The sequence below is a fragment of the Anopheles merus genome, chromosome 2L, assembly GCF_017562075.2.
Source record: "Anopheles merus strain MAF chromosome 2L, AmerM5.1, whole genome shotgun sequence".
Taxonomy (NCBI): domain Eukaryota; kingdom Metazoa; phylum Arthropoda; class Insecta; order Diptera; family Culicidae; genus Anopheles; species Anopheles merus.
In genome coordinates, this window is record NC_054083.1 from 12,332,087 (window position 1) to 12,345,973 (window position 13,887).

The following is a 13,887-nucleotide window of genomic DNA, read 5'->3' on the forward strand; positions in this document are numbered from 1 at the left end:
TCTTTCTTTTCAAACTGCAATAATACGCCAAGGATGACCGTTTTCGTAGCGATTGCTGGATTTATATAACTCGAACGCCACTTATCGACTATTATCTACGCTACCAAAACAACAAGACGGTTGGGTTTACTCACTGTCCAACTTTTCGGTCATCATCATCGCGTTCAATTCCGACGGAGTGCGAAAGTAATCTTCTAACAGTAGCACCTTTTTGTCGTTGATTTTATACCTCGACTCTTGCCATGGTAAAACACCGCCCGGGGGAACTGGGGTTACCTCTCCCTGCTGAAAGCTGAACTGCTTTGTGACTAGTGGTATTTGTCCCTCAAATACAGCAATATATCTGGAAAAGAAGAGATGTGAATAGATTTAAAAAATGTTTTAAAATTTGTATCACACATCTACGCACTGCTTATCGTTGCGATATATTCTCAGTGGATAACGGTTCACCATGACACGGATTACGGCATTTATGAGAAAGAAAAATCCCAAAAAGTACAACAAATCCGTCTCATTTGCCGTTAGTGTAGCGTACTCAATCTCGAACGGAACCACAATGTGATGGAAATCCTTCAAGTAAGTGAAGGCACATATTCCACCGATGGCCAGAAAACTAAAAGACGTAACAATGTTGCATGCTGGAAATAAAGAGAAAAGAAAATATTTTAATTTCAGAAATAAAGGCAGAATTTTGGGTTATGTTTTTGAATCTGCCAAAGGCGAGCTTTTCCACCGTTACCAAACACCAGCGTCCGTTACAACTTTGCAGTTACGAAAAGTATAGATTTCCAACACGTTGGGAAATATTCATAGAAATTTTCGATTGCAGGAAATCTTTGGCCAATGAAGCTTTTGAATCTGGTTTTGCTTAAATAACAAATAAATATCTTTTCTTTTTTTGTTTTTAATAAAATGTAGTAAAGCGAACTCTAGCAAAAGATTGAACAAACAAGCACGTTCTTTTGAAGCCAAACAGTGGCGTGTAAATGCGGCTTTATCTTTTTGACAGTTGAAGCTTATTTGTAAACAAACTAAACTAATTCCAACCAGTCGCACGGGCAGCAAATATTCTGCAAAATGAATATTTTGCCAAAAAAGAGGTGAGAATTATTAAACAATTGCTATGTACCTATAAAAACGGTTCAACTAATTACTGAAAACTCCTCATCCATGGTTTAGATGGCACGTTCGCACCAAAGACAACATTGCTCGAGTCAGGCGAGATGAAGCTAAGGCAGCTGAGGAGGAAAAGGAACGATTACGCCGTGTAGCGCTAGCCGATCAGGAGGCACGGATCAATTTGCTTCGTCAGAAGGCCCGAAGCGGTTCAGATAAACCGATAGAGTCCGAAACCGAGGTTCGCGTAACGGCCAAAGAGCACGTTAACTTTTTCAGCGAACTCGAGGAAGGAAAACATGACGGTGTCAACCGATCGAACGCGGAACACGAGAAGGAAAAGAAGGAGGAGCAGGAAAAGTACGAAAAACAGATTGGCTATCTGACCTATCTGGGGCAGGATACGAACGAAGCGCTCGGCAAGCGGGACTGGTACGATACGGCCCCAAAACGTGCGGAAAGCCTCGATGAACACGGAAAGCCGATAGAAGTTGGTTTAAAAACGAAAAACTATCATGATCCCCTGAACGTTATTCGACGGTACGTACCGAGTGCAAGTTTCAAACTACCCTCGGCTACCTCAATCTCTAGGCACGCGGAACCGAGCGTCCCATGTCCGGACACCTCTCCGGCAGTGAAATCGAAGCCCCAATATGCAGCACTGATTGAGCAAACGAGTCGTAAAGAACCAAGAAAGCGAAAGTTAAGTTCGAGCTCTTCAGATACATCACGCCATTCGAAGAAAAGAAAAAAGAAACATAAGAAGCACAGCAATAAGAAGAAGAAAAAGGAAAAGCGGAAGAAAAAGAAACATAAGAAATCCAGTTCGGATGAGGACGAAAGTACCGAGGACGAAGAGGTCGTGAAGGCAAAGAAGGCACAGCTAGAACAGATGCGGAAGCAGCGAATTGCGCGGGAGCGAAAGGAGAAGGAAAGGACGGAGAAGATGCTTGCTAAACTGCGTGGTGAACCAGATCCACCGTCCAAGACACCGAAGGAAGTAATGCCACAGCATTCGGTTCCTCGTCAGAAGTACAATTCACAGTTCAATCCCGAACTGGCAAAGCAAAATTACGAATAAACTGCCACTTAAGATTCTGTCTTGTGTAACTACTATAATAACCGATTTATTTCCCATTCCGCACCATCTACAGATACTTTCCGAACCACTTGTGATCTACCGGAGACAACCATCGGTGGCAACCGCCGAGATTGTTCTGGATGATGTACTTAAAGTTCCACGGGTTTAGGTTTTCTCGTTCCAAACGCTCCTCCTCCGCTTTCATGTTTTCCAACATCTCCTGCGAAACCACCATTGCCTTGAACGGCAGCTTAGGGCACACGATATCAAGAATTTTCTTCGCCTCTACAAATTCTAGCTCTCCTGCCAGCTCCACAATGACGCGCCCACTCTTCACCGGCGTAACGTAGTGATCGATGGCACCTTTACCACCACCCATGCGCTGGCCCTGGCCCTGCTTCGTCACCGGTTGCCACGGTGCCTCGACGCGCCAAATGGCAAACATGCGGCTCGTATCCATCTTGCGACCAATCGTCAATCGCAACATTTCATAGTGGCCCCATCGTAATCGACCTCCCCCCGTCGCTACTATGCCATACTGCTTGTGAACGAGCGAATTGTGCACCAGCTCAGGGCCGCGCATCCATTTCAGCTTCTTCTGCATCTTTGGTGCACGGAGATTGCTAGGCAGCTGCGGAACTTTGTCCATAAAGCGGAGTTTGGGCTTCTCTGGGATCTGAATATCTGTGGCAAATGGGTAAGCAGATAGTATCAAACGCCCTGTCCGTTTGCTGCAGATGGATTGTTTGCTACTCACTGTCATATTTAATCGGTGGAGCAAAAAACTTCATGCCGGCAATCTGCAGACCGTACTGACCATGCAACAAGCCTGCCAAAAAGGGATTGTTTTGGTAAAGTTACAATGCGCAAATTTGTTAGACTTGCATCACCTACCCGTAAGCAATGGTCGCAGCTTTTCACAGTTGGCCAGCATTTTGGACCCAAACTTGCGGAATAACAACAATTACAATTCCTCCTAAAGGCAGTATAAAAATTGCGTAAACACTCCCGGCCCCTAGCGTGTTTTGATTGAGAAAGTAATTTCCCGTCTGTCATCTTTAGTTCCATCCCCAGCCACTAGGGGCGTAGCACGTGCATTTGCGCACTGTCAAATAAGGCAGTGATGCCAAACTTAGCCAAAACAGATTTGTTTACATATCACAAATCTTTTGTTGCCGGTTTTTTGTACTTTTGCACAGATTTTTAGAGCAAAGAAAAATTATACTAATAAAAACGGCATCCAAAATTAATAAAAAATAGACACTCGTATTATACGCGCAAAAGTTTGCGTGCAGTGAACGATCTCTCGTTTGTGGGTGCATTGCGTAAACAAGCAAATGTGTACTAACTTGTAAGATAGTTCTCCATCGGAGCGCGGTAAATGATGCTAAATCCGGCAGGTATATTATCTTTCTTCAGGAAATATTCCTCGCGTTTTATCACAGCCTTTCGACATAGTACGGAGGAGGTGGATAAACTTCGTTGTCTGTCGAAGAAGAAGAACGTGATTTTAGACGATTATTTAAGTGTTCAAATGACATAACTTTTCAAACTTACATCGCCGGTGATATTATACTTGAGGGTCGTTTGCTCAAGCATAGAATTGGCCACGCTTTGGTCCGTAAACTACGCTCTAAATGCTGAAGAATCATTTTTTCGTCCCGGCTGATTGCGATTTGTACACAAATGAAGATGCTTTTATTTACGTTTGGCAATTGTCATTCTGACGGCTGACAAAGCAGGAACAACTGATTGTTGTCAAAGACAAACTGTAAACAATCTCTTTCGTACGTGTAGCATCATCACTTGCAAGCCCAGAAAGCCTAGCGCATTAATTTTATGATCAAAATGCGTCTCTTTGCCATTACGTGTCTCTTATTTTCGATTCTGAATGTGGTAAGTAGGCAGTATACTGACATGATCCAAATCTATGGCACGTTTCTTAAATCAAATAACATTATGCTCTAGATTGGTGCAGAATTCTCCGCCGAAGATTGCCGGGAGCTGGGGCTTATCAAATCGCAACTGTTTTGTTCGTCGTGTAGTAGCTTAAGCGATTATGGACTAATCGAACTGAAGTGAGCACATGTAGAAGTATCATTGGACCGTTTATTATATATTTTGCCTGTTGCTTTGTGTTACAGAGAGCATTGCCTAGAATGTTGCCAAAAGGACACTGAAGCCGATTCAAAGCTGAAGGTGTATCCGGCGGCAGTGTTGGAGGTGTGCACGTGCAAGTTTGGCGCATATCCACAGATTCAGGCGTTCATTAAGAGCGATCGACCGGCCAAGTTTCCCAACCTAACCATCAAGTACGTGCGAGGTTTGGATCCGATCGTGAAGCTAATGGACGAGCAGGGCAATGTGAAGGAAACGCTTTCCATAAACAAATGGAACACCGACACGGTGCAGGAGTTTTTCGAAACACGTTTGGCGAAAGTTGAAGATGACGATTACCTTAAAACGAATCGTGTTTGATGATTTCCGCAAATAAACACATCTAAAACATTCTTTAAGCATATCTAGCCTGGGGGAGATAAAAGCTAGATAAACGAAAAAAACGTTTTCCAAATTGAGCTATTGTCACCTTATTACCATTTATTAAGAGAAATCCTAACCTATAATGAAAAAAAAATAACCACTTACCTCAAACAGTTATTTGATACCATTCTCATACAGCTAGCCCGTCGGTTGTTAACGGATGTTATCACAAAATATGACCAAACATCCGGTAAACAATCGATACATGTTGTGCAAATAAAACTGTACAGCGATACTCCCAACCAACATACAAACAGCCAAATATTATTTATCAGCTTTGCTTTTGGTCGATTATGGTACAGTAGGTGACCGCTAACTGGATGTGTTTTAACTGGAGGTTCGCTAACTGGAGTGATTCTCAGTTAACGAACACTTAAACGTCAAAGCACGAAACATCCGGAATCTCATGAAGAGAAATTTGTCGCAAATGTGCATTTTTCAAACAAATTTAGGGTCTTTTGCCTACGTTTGCTATTAATTTATGTTATTACACGAATTACTATACTTTATATCAACATAAATGAAAAAAAAGTTTGGTATGTTTATTCCAGTCAACGCCTGTTTTAATTTAATAATCAATAGAATAGAAACGTCGCTCCAGTTAGCGAACATTGTTCGTTAACTGGAGCTTGTTAAACCTCTTAGTTAGCGGTCATCTACTGTACAATGAGACAATATCGCCCACAGCTATCACGTTTGTTGGATATAAATTCACCTCTGACTGAATATTTACCAGAAAAGATCGTCTAAAAAATGGAAAACATCAGATTCCAACGTACGTGTCGCGGGTTTGCATGTACCCTGCGACACTGTAGATTGGAATAGTCTGGGAAAGATCATGCTCTAAAATGGTCCTTACTACTCTGAAATAGTGTTGCGCTCTATGGAACGCACCCACGATTCCGATCCGATTCCGATCCGACTCCGGCAAAATCGGAACCACTAGTTCCGCCAGGAGTCTCCTGGAATTGGAGTCGTCTGGATTCGTTCGAAGTCGGCCTGGCTAAGATTGCACGTGTAGGTACCAGAAGTGGGTCATCATTATCATCATCATCATCATCGTTATCAAAAATACTCCGGACGGCCCCGACTTTGGACGACTCGGTGCGATTCTAGTGGGTTGTAGTAGGTGTCCCTATAAGATTCTTGAAAAAAAAAAATAATGGCTCCGCATCAACAGCTCAGGACCGACGACTCCGAACTAGCGATGGGAAATGAAGGATTTGTCGGAATCGATTCCGGCTAGCTCTGAAGGTTTCTACAAACATATCCAAATAGTAGGTCCGGCATCAGTTTCCTGAATTGTTTGAAGAATCGTCTCCGGAATCAGAATCAAATTTGGCTCCGGAATCAGAATCGGTTTCGGAATCGGAATTGACTCTGAAAGCAGTATCGGCTTCGAGATCGGAGTCGGTTTCGGCATATCGATCAAAATAATCGTTTGGGTCTGATAATGCTACATATTGATAGTCGCAAAAAGTTAAAATTTACTTGTAACGATTTATTCTCATGGAGATTCCCGAACTGATTTCGCCTTTGAAACTGAAATTAAAATTATTTGAATTCAAGAACTGATTTTCATTCCGGAGCTAATTCCAATTTTGCAGTCAATTCTGATTCCGATTCCGGAGCCGATTCCGATTTCCGGAGCTGTTTCCGATTCCAAAATCGATTCCAGATTGAGAGTCTACTTCGGAATCGACTCCAAAAACTAATCCCGAATTGGCTCCGGGACCGAAATTGATTCCTGTATCGGAGTCGATTCCAGAATTGGAATCGGCTCCAAAATTGATTCCGAACACGGAATAGGAATCGGGTAGGTCCCAACCAACGGCTCCACACTAACGGTTCAAGGGAGACGGCACTAACGCACTATCGTTTCAAAGGAAATGCCTACGATACGATAGCATAGAAAAAAAACGAATCTACCTTCTTCCTGCGAGTGTGAAAGCTAACACCCGATGTGATTGCAGTATTGACGTGCATTTGACGTTGTGTAGTGTTTCGTTGACCTTTTTTTTTTCTTTGGCACAACAACCGTTGTCGGTCAAGGCCTGCCTACCACTTGTGGGCTTGGCTTTCAGTGACTTATTAATTTCACCCCATAGCAGAATAGTCAATCCTATGTATGGGGGCATGGTCTATTCGGGGCTTGAACCCATGACGGGTAAGTTGTTAAGTCGTACGAGTTGATGACTGTACCACCAGACCGGCCCGACTTACTCGGGTTCGTTGACTTACTTTTGATAATTACCCGACCCGACTTACTTTTAATAGTTACCCGACTTACTAATTTTGTTCCGATTATATAATCCGTAAGTCTGTCGGACAACTCCGACGACTCCAAACGACTCCGAACGACTCCGACTCTGGGCGACTCCGGACGACTCCGAACGACTCCGAACGACTCCGGACGACTCCGGACGACTCCAGACGATTCCGGGCGACTCCAGACGACTCCGACTCCGGGCGACTCCGGGCGACTCCGGCTCCGGGCGACTCCGGCTCCGGGCGACTCCGGCTCCGGGCGACTCCGGCTCCGGGCGACTCCGGCTTCGGGCGACTCCGGCTCCGGGCGACTCCGGCTCCGGGCGACTCCGGGCGATTCCGGACGATTCCGAACGACTCGAGATATTGCAGCGCGGACCTACCTTCCGGAGTCGATTCCGAATTTATCACTAGATTGTACCCAAGACGGGCATGCTGGTAAGTCGTACGAGTTGACGACTGTACCACGGGACCGCCCCTTAACTTAACTATATTCTGCATTTTCCAACGGATTTTCCCATTTGAAATTTCATTGAAAAGGAATTGTTTCGGTGTAATGTGTTATAATCGGCCTTGGATACGTTGGTGCAGAGCCGGCTCGAGAGTGTCTCTGGAGCCGAAATCTGGCGTCGGAACTGCTATTGTCTACCATGGGTTCTACAAACTTATAAAATTCTGAAGAATTAGACCACACATAAAAAATATATCGCACATTTAATGGTCATTTACAGACATTAGTTCTGAACAAACGGATGATTAAAAATGAATGAATCCAACGTTTTGGATACGAGTGAGTAATCTGGAGTACATTTGGATATGTGGTGTATGATCTTTTCGGGGTTTGATGTTGAGGGAACTGTACGATTTTTTTGTTCATATCATTGTTGAAGATTATAGGGGATACATTACAAGATTATCCTGCAAAATGAATTAATAAAAAACCCTAACATCTCGGTCCATACATGGCTTGATCTCTTGATGCTGTTAAATCGTGCGAGTTGAAAATTGTACGTCAAAGGACTGTAAAATATACCGTGCAAGAGGAACAATTTCGTCTTTGTCATGTAGGTGGCAATCATGATAAAAACATTCGGCGATTTTTTTTTAGATAGAGTTCTATAAAAAATATAGATATCTGAGATCGATATCTGGCTTTGCAGGAGCTGACGCTTGTTTCCACTAGACTACCGTGAGCATCTTAATTTTTTGTTGCTCATAATATTAAAAAAAAAGAAACATTAGCGATTACCAGTGTAGCAGACATCTGCTTTAAAATATGACCTTCTTCCTCCAAGGTTCTGTGATGGACGTATCTAGCGTTAAAACATTTACACCATTCAAGGTAGGTAATGAACCGGTGCAGTAGTACCTAATAAAAGAGGGAGATAAGGGAAATGGTGAGTAGGGGGAAAGGGGATGACAAATTCTATGCTCACTTGAACGCCATATCCTAAACGTTAGACATGCATGAAAGTCAAATCCATTACGAGAAGACCTCGTGCCTGACGAGTTATTCGATGTATCTTAAAGCAGTTAAAATGGAGTCAACAGTATTTGACGACTCATTGCAATATTAACTCTTATGAATGCGGGTATGAAAAGGAGCGAACGGATGTTTTCTTTCTTTTGTAAAACAGAGACATTCAAAAGTATTGCTTCAAAACCAATCGACCCGTAAGGCTTTGTTTGAAGCTTCAGGATAACTAAACATTTCAGCAGAATCAACATTGCAAATTAAAGTTTACTGTGAACTATCGATCGTGTGCGACCGGCTGATAGCACTTAACCCTGCTGCTGGTTGCATGGACGAGGGTGGCATTTTCTCCTGGTTTAAAAATATGTTGTTTATGTGTGCACAACCAATTATCGAGCTGTTCTTAATTTGTCTATCTCAAAACTGTCCGCGTTTGTGGTTCGCGCTTGATTAGGTGCCATGTGTACATATGATCGCGTCTCGAGAAGAACCAGTTTAAATACTAGAAATTACTCTCTGGTGCCATTTTATCGAATGTCGTATAAATATCACCCGATGCCTCAGATAAGCACATCATTCACGTTCAATCCTCCAAACGATAGACAATGAAGACTTTCGTAAGTATCTGTCAACGACACCTTTGTTGGGAAATAAATCAATGATGTTTCTAATAAACTTCTTTCATCGTGTTCAGATGATTTTGGTACTGTGTGCGGCAATCGCTCTGGTTGCTGCCGAGGATAAGAAGGGTCCAGCCACCCACCACGACGTTAAGCAGCACGAAAGCCACGCTCCGCAGCAGCCGAAGCAGCATGACCAGCACCAACAGCAACAACAGCACCCAGCATCTCAGCAGCACTCGCTGAAGCAAACCCAGCAGCACCAACAGCCACAGCCGGCACCCCACAAGTATAAGCGTGAAGCACCAAAGGACTCGGCTGTAGGACATTCGACCACCGCTGCACCGAAGGCAACCGTCGATCCGAAACAGCCGTCCGTGCTGCCGGCCATCATCGGACAGGCCCCGAAAAACAAGCGTGACACTGTACCTGCCCAGCCAGCCGCCGCAGCCCGCCCGTCCACCAATGCTCCACCAAAGGCCGCTGCTGCGGGTGCTACCACCAACGGCCAGCAGCGTAAAACTCAGTCCGCGCCGCGTCCTACTGTAACCAAGCAGCAGCAGAGCCGTGATCAGGCATCGAACAAACCCCAAACGACTGGAAATGCAAAGGTACCGGCAACCGTTAACCAGCCCGCCTCAAACCCGACGACTGCTAACCCCGCGAAGAAGGTTTAAATCACACAAAAGCGGAACTGAACGAATCGAATCGATGACCGATACTTTGTGAAGAAGTGTTTTTTTTTTTTAATTTACACATTGTGTTTTTCTATAAAAAATCAAATAAACACACGTTTAACTTGCAATCGAATGTAATCCCAGTGGTGTTATTTTCACATTACTGTTCCAAGAAAGAATGTGATAAATTAAACAAATAAAAACATAATATTATAGCACTTAACATTTAAAACTTTCGTAGATGCATTCCACATTTATGAAGCTGAATGTTATGAACAAAAATAACAGTACGTCAAATCGTACGAACAAACGACATGCTCAACGTGGTTTCTATGCACCGAGACGTAAACCGCAATATCGTCAACCAACTATCTTGATAGGAATATAACTCGGTATCGGAATGTCTTTTTAATAAATAAATTTAAACAAATAATAATAATAATACGCCTTAATAAATGCATTTTGCCCACTATCAGGGGTCCGTGGTTCAGTAAAGAATAGGCTAGCTGTCATTACAGTTGGGAAGTGTTAAAATGGTACAGTTATGTGGCAATAATTGATCAATAATGGAAAAAAGCAGAAAACTACTAAAAGGCCTTTGCGAATTGCATACTACTGGAGAAAGTAGCTAGATAAAACGATATATCGATTGTGCCGAATCTAATAAAAGGCATCGAAGGATAAGTCGCTGCATTCATCGGTACATCAATATTTTTTTTGTATTTTGCAATGAAATGGAAATAAAATACCTTTCTTTTGATGTCAAAATCAATTTTCTATGTTGAACCAAGTGACCAGATTCTAAAGGAGCAGGTCTTAAACAGCGTGAATTTCATCCAACACATGTCATGATCCTGGATATGAAAGGATCGGCAGAGATCTGGACCGAATTTTTTATAAAGGTCTTGACTATTCAGAGCTGCTTAGAGTGTGGTCTTTTACGATTTTTCAGATTCTCAAACCGATTTTATACCGATTCTACAAACGTTGAGAACGTACGTTTTTCAAAAGCACTAATGAGTGCTTGAGAAAATGAGCGTTGAGAATGCCTTATATCTTCTCCTAAGTTTGAAGTTTTCTTCCGGTTAGCTTAGCATCGCAGCAAGCATCTTAGTCCATCTGTGATTGTTTTGGTCACAAATGGGTTTGTCTATCGGTGACTACCCTCCTCGATATCCCCCCCCAATATCTGGATATAGTTTCGATACATCAAGATGATCATTTCAAGCGCATTTGGAGCTCAATCCACACACAAATGCAACGATTTGCATGATCAGACGTACATAGGTACTGTTAATCATATGTTTATTATTTTACTTCCTTCCCCTGATCATTAGCAGAACCCTTGGAGGGAACCTCAGGGCTGACATTGAGCCGTTGAATAATGAAAATATGTCTTTTCTAGAGGTGTGAATTTTACACTTCGTAACCTTCACGAATCAAACAGTAGTAACGACCCACGAAGTGTCATGATATTGTCAAGAGCAGTGTATATCAAAATAATTGTGCATGGTGTCTCTAAAATTATAGGAAAACTTTGTAAGAAATAGGAGCTATTTGTAGCTGCCTTTGACCAACTGAACCCGAAATAAACGCCAACTTCGGGAATGGATTTGAGCGGTGTTAACAGCGTAAATTGAAATGTATATACCAGTTATAGCATTATCTTCAGTATTAGCACGAATAGGATTAATAAAAACATATTGTACGTGCTTGCAAGAACTCTCCGCCCACGGGCGATGCTGGCCATCCCAGACACAAGGACCGCCTTCGCCTCCCGTTTTTGCGTATATGTCTTACACTGAATGCGGAATCTGATGCGTATGAGCCCGGCATGACGATAGCAAATGTGTTGAGTCGCATTAATTTACTTCGCGCCTCTCGCCAGAATCTTTAGCATCCTTGTTATTGTTATTGTTGTTATTATTGTGTTATTGTAAAGCGTGTGACTATTTATGTTATATTCCTATTGTACCCTTACATATATCGAGTGGGCGTATGAGATCCGTCGGTCATTTAATAAATATACAAATATTTGATTAAGTATTTGATGGTATTAGTTATCCGGTCTCGTAGTACAGTCGTCAACTCGTACAACTTTAACAACATGCCCGTCATTGGTTCAAGTCCCAAATGGACCGTGCCGCCATAAGTAGGACTGATTACTATCCTGCTATGGGGGGTAATCTAAAAGTCACTGAAAGTCAAGCCCACAGGTGGTATACAGGCCGAGGCAAGCCTTGACCGACGACAGTTGTTTAGCCAAAAGGAAGATTTTATGGTAGAATTTCTGTTTTTTATAAGTTAGCAAAAACATGATTTAATAGCCACAATGCGGTCACGTCGGTCTAATAATACATGCTAGGCATTTCAAGTCAGAAACGATCAGCTTTTGGCTTTGTTTGGGAACGGCGCTTCTATACATTAGATAGTTACAAATATGATTATATTTGTATACATAAAAATAGGCTTTTTTCAGCGAAATTATTTTTTAAGCAATTTCAACTATCTGGCACTGCACATCAAGAAAGTATCGTTGACAATTTCGAAAGATTTGCGATTCGGGGAAGCAACATTATGCTGTCGCAATTCAAACACGCAGCATGTGTTATCGTAAACCATTGCATAACAATAAAGTATGTCAAAGCGATTTTTGGTTGCCAAAAAAACACACTCAAAACAAGAATCGTACTCACGAACCGGCATTGTGACCTCGCGCTTCGGACGAAAACACAACAAACAGTCGGCATTGAGCAGATTTGAGTTACTCATCGATTACCACTAGGCAAAGGGAAGTGATAATCGGCCGTGTTTTACTCTTTCACTTATCTGCCGTGCCGTGAACACATACGGGGAGAAGATGGGGCCGCCGGTCCGATCGATGCGCCGTCGTCAGATGCGAATTAGTTAAGTACATATCAATTCAGGGTAATTCCTCGGCTTCTATTGCTCCACTGTCTCCTTCTATACACCCGTACAGTATTGGAAGGTGCAAATGGCGTGTTGGCATACGAATGTGTAAAAAACCGCGCGATGTATATAAGAGCGAACATTGGCATCATATCATCGCTCACTTGCTATCGAACACATTGCCACTAGCGTTGCCATACGTTGAACTGCGAGAAAATGATTAAATTTGTAAGTAATGTCTGTTATTTAAATTAACAGCAACATATTCAATTCATGTGTTATGTTTCTTTTAAAGCTTTGCGTATTTGCATTCCTTGCCGCAAGCTGTCTAGCTTTGCCGGTAGAAGACCATCCTAAATTATCTCGCCCTTCACCCATCAATCCGGATGTTGCCAGCGATCCAAAGCCAACCGAATTGAAGGAACTTTCCCCGGCATCCTCCTCCACCACCGAGAGTCACATCCAAAAGGTCCCAGCGTCTGGAGTAAAGCTTAGCATTGAGGTAGCAAAAAACGAGGCGACAACCTCCACTAGCGCCAGCACGGACACTGAACAGACCACTAAGAACAATCCAAAACGTTCGGTAGAATCGGATTCAAGCGCATCCACTACCACGGCCGCGAACCATCCTGCGTTCCGGCGCAATCAGCCTTCTACTACGACGGAACAGCCCAGTAGTACCACCGGAAGCAGTTCCACCTCCAGCCCCGTTTCAGTGAAAACTCCGATTGCTACGACGACGTCCAGGACAAAGCGTGAGGTCGCCGTCACTGCCGCCACTGCCAGCAGCAGTGCAGGTACTACTGCGGCAAAACGCACAACCACTGTGGCCCCAGCCACTTCCAGTGATGATAAGGAAGGGCCTCACTATGTGCGACCGGTCCCGGTGGATCAGATACTGAAAAATTTCAACCTCTCGGAAAAGTCTACCGGTTCAGCAGCTACTGTACAACAGCCGAAACTGGAACAGCCTAAGAACGAACAGAAATCGGATGAAAGTTCCGAGGAAACATCCGAGCACCGAAAGGAAGAGTCGGAGCAAAAAACGCACCAACAGACGCATCCCGTCATCCGACAGCAGGGTGCATAATGAAACTGTATAGTGTTGCTTTAATCTGTTGTTCTCTGTTTATGTTTAACGTTTTAATCAAATAAAAAGCTGCAGCATGTAAGCTTAACGATTTAAAAATTCAAGTGTTA

At 43.2% G+C, this 13,887-nt stretch overlaps 7 protein-coding genes across 8 annotated transcripts in view; 4 read left to right on the plus strand and 3 right to left on the minus strand.

Moving 5' to 3' along the window:
* Nucleotides 1-32: 32 nt before the first annotated feature.
* On the minus strand, nucleotides 33-3,937 carry LOC121592427. Its single transcript, XM_041913852.1, has 4 exons — nucleotides 3,755-3,937; nucleotides 3,547-3,683; nucleotides 410-638; nucleotides 33-343 (listed from the first exon to the last, which is right to left on the minus strand). Exons 1-4 carry the CDS (start codon nucleotides 3,847-3,849, stop codon nucleotides 127-129), a joined length of 678 nt encoding a protein of 225 aa, XP_041769786.1. The 5' UTR covers nucleotides 3,850-3,937; the 3' UTR covers nucleotides 33-126.
* Nucleotides 991-2,226, plus strand: LOC121592424 (leukocyte receptor cluster member 1). Its single transcript, XM_041913849.1, has 2 exons — nucleotides 991-1,100; nucleotides 1,180-2,226. Exons 1-2 carry the CDS (start codon nucleotides 1,078-1,080, stop codon nucleotides 2,195-2,197), a joined length of 1,041 nt encoding a protein of 346 aa, XP_041769783.1. The 5' UTR covers nucleotides 991-1,077; the 3' UTR covers nucleotides 2,198-2,226.
* On the minus strand, nucleotides 2,219-3,249 carry LOC121592426 (39S ribosomal protein L16, mitochondrial). Its single transcript, XM_041913851.1, has 3 exons — nucleotides 3,092-3,249; nucleotides 2,955-3,026; nucleotides 2,219-2,881 (listed from the first exon to the last, which is right to left on the minus strand). Exons 1-3 carry the CDS (start codon nucleotides 3,129-3,131, stop codon nucleotides 2,265-2,267), a joined length of 729 nt encoding a protein of 242 aa, XP_041769785.1. The 5' UTR covers nucleotides 3,132-3,249; the 3' UTR covers nucleotides 2,219-2,264.
* A 6-nt stretch (nucleotides 3,938-3,943) lies between the features above and the next one.
* LOC121592429 (selenoprotein F) lies at nucleotides 3,944-4,769 on the plus strand. The gene is made up of 3 exons (XM_041913856.1): nucleotides 3,944-4,093; nucleotides 4,166-4,275; nucleotides 4,342-4,769. Exons 1-3 carry the CDS (start codon nucleotides 4,037-4,039, stop codon nucleotides 4,673-4,675), a joined length of 501 nt encoding a protein of 166 aa, XP_041769790.1. The 5' UTR covers nucleotides 3,944-4,036; the 3' UTR covers nucleotides 4,676-4,769.
* A 3,491-nt stretch (nucleotides 4,770-8,260) lies between these two features.
* LOC121592417 (tyrosine-protein kinase Abl) overlaps nucleotides 8,261-13,887 on the minus strand; it is a 33,049-nt gene continuing 27,422 nt past the window's right edge. For both annotated transcript variants that reach the window (XM_041913841.1, XM_041913840.1), the window contains exon 8: nucleotides 8,261-8,375. In XM_041913841.1, the coding sequence (XP_041769775.1) occupies nucleotides 8,276-8,375 (100 nt within the window). In that variant the 3' untranslated portion in view covers nucleotides 8,261-8,275. The remainder of the gene's footprint in view (nucleotides 8,376-13,887) is intronic.
* LOC121592428 (activating signal cointegrator 1 complex subunit 2 homolog) lies at nucleotides 8,987-9,915 on the plus strand. The gene is made up of 2 exons (XM_041913853.1): nucleotides 8,987-9,097; nucleotides 9,175-9,915. Exons 1-2 carry the CDS (start codon nucleotides 9,086-9,088, stop codon nucleotides 9,775-9,777), a joined length of 615 nt encoding a protein of 204 aa, XP_041769787.1. The 5' UTR covers nucleotides 8,987-9,085; the 3' UTR covers nucleotides 9,778-9,915.
* On the plus strand, nucleotides 12,812-13,876 carry LOC121592425 (putative protein TPRXL). The gene is made up of 2 exons (XM_041913850.1): nucleotides 12,812-12,915; nucleotides 12,983-13,876. The coding sequence occupies exons 1-2, from the start codon at nucleotides 12,904-12,906 to the stop codon at nucleotides 13,775-13,777; spliced, it is 807 nt and encodes a 268-aa protein (XP_041769784.1). The 5' UTR covers nucleotides 12,812-12,903; the 3' UTR covers nucleotides 13,778-13,876.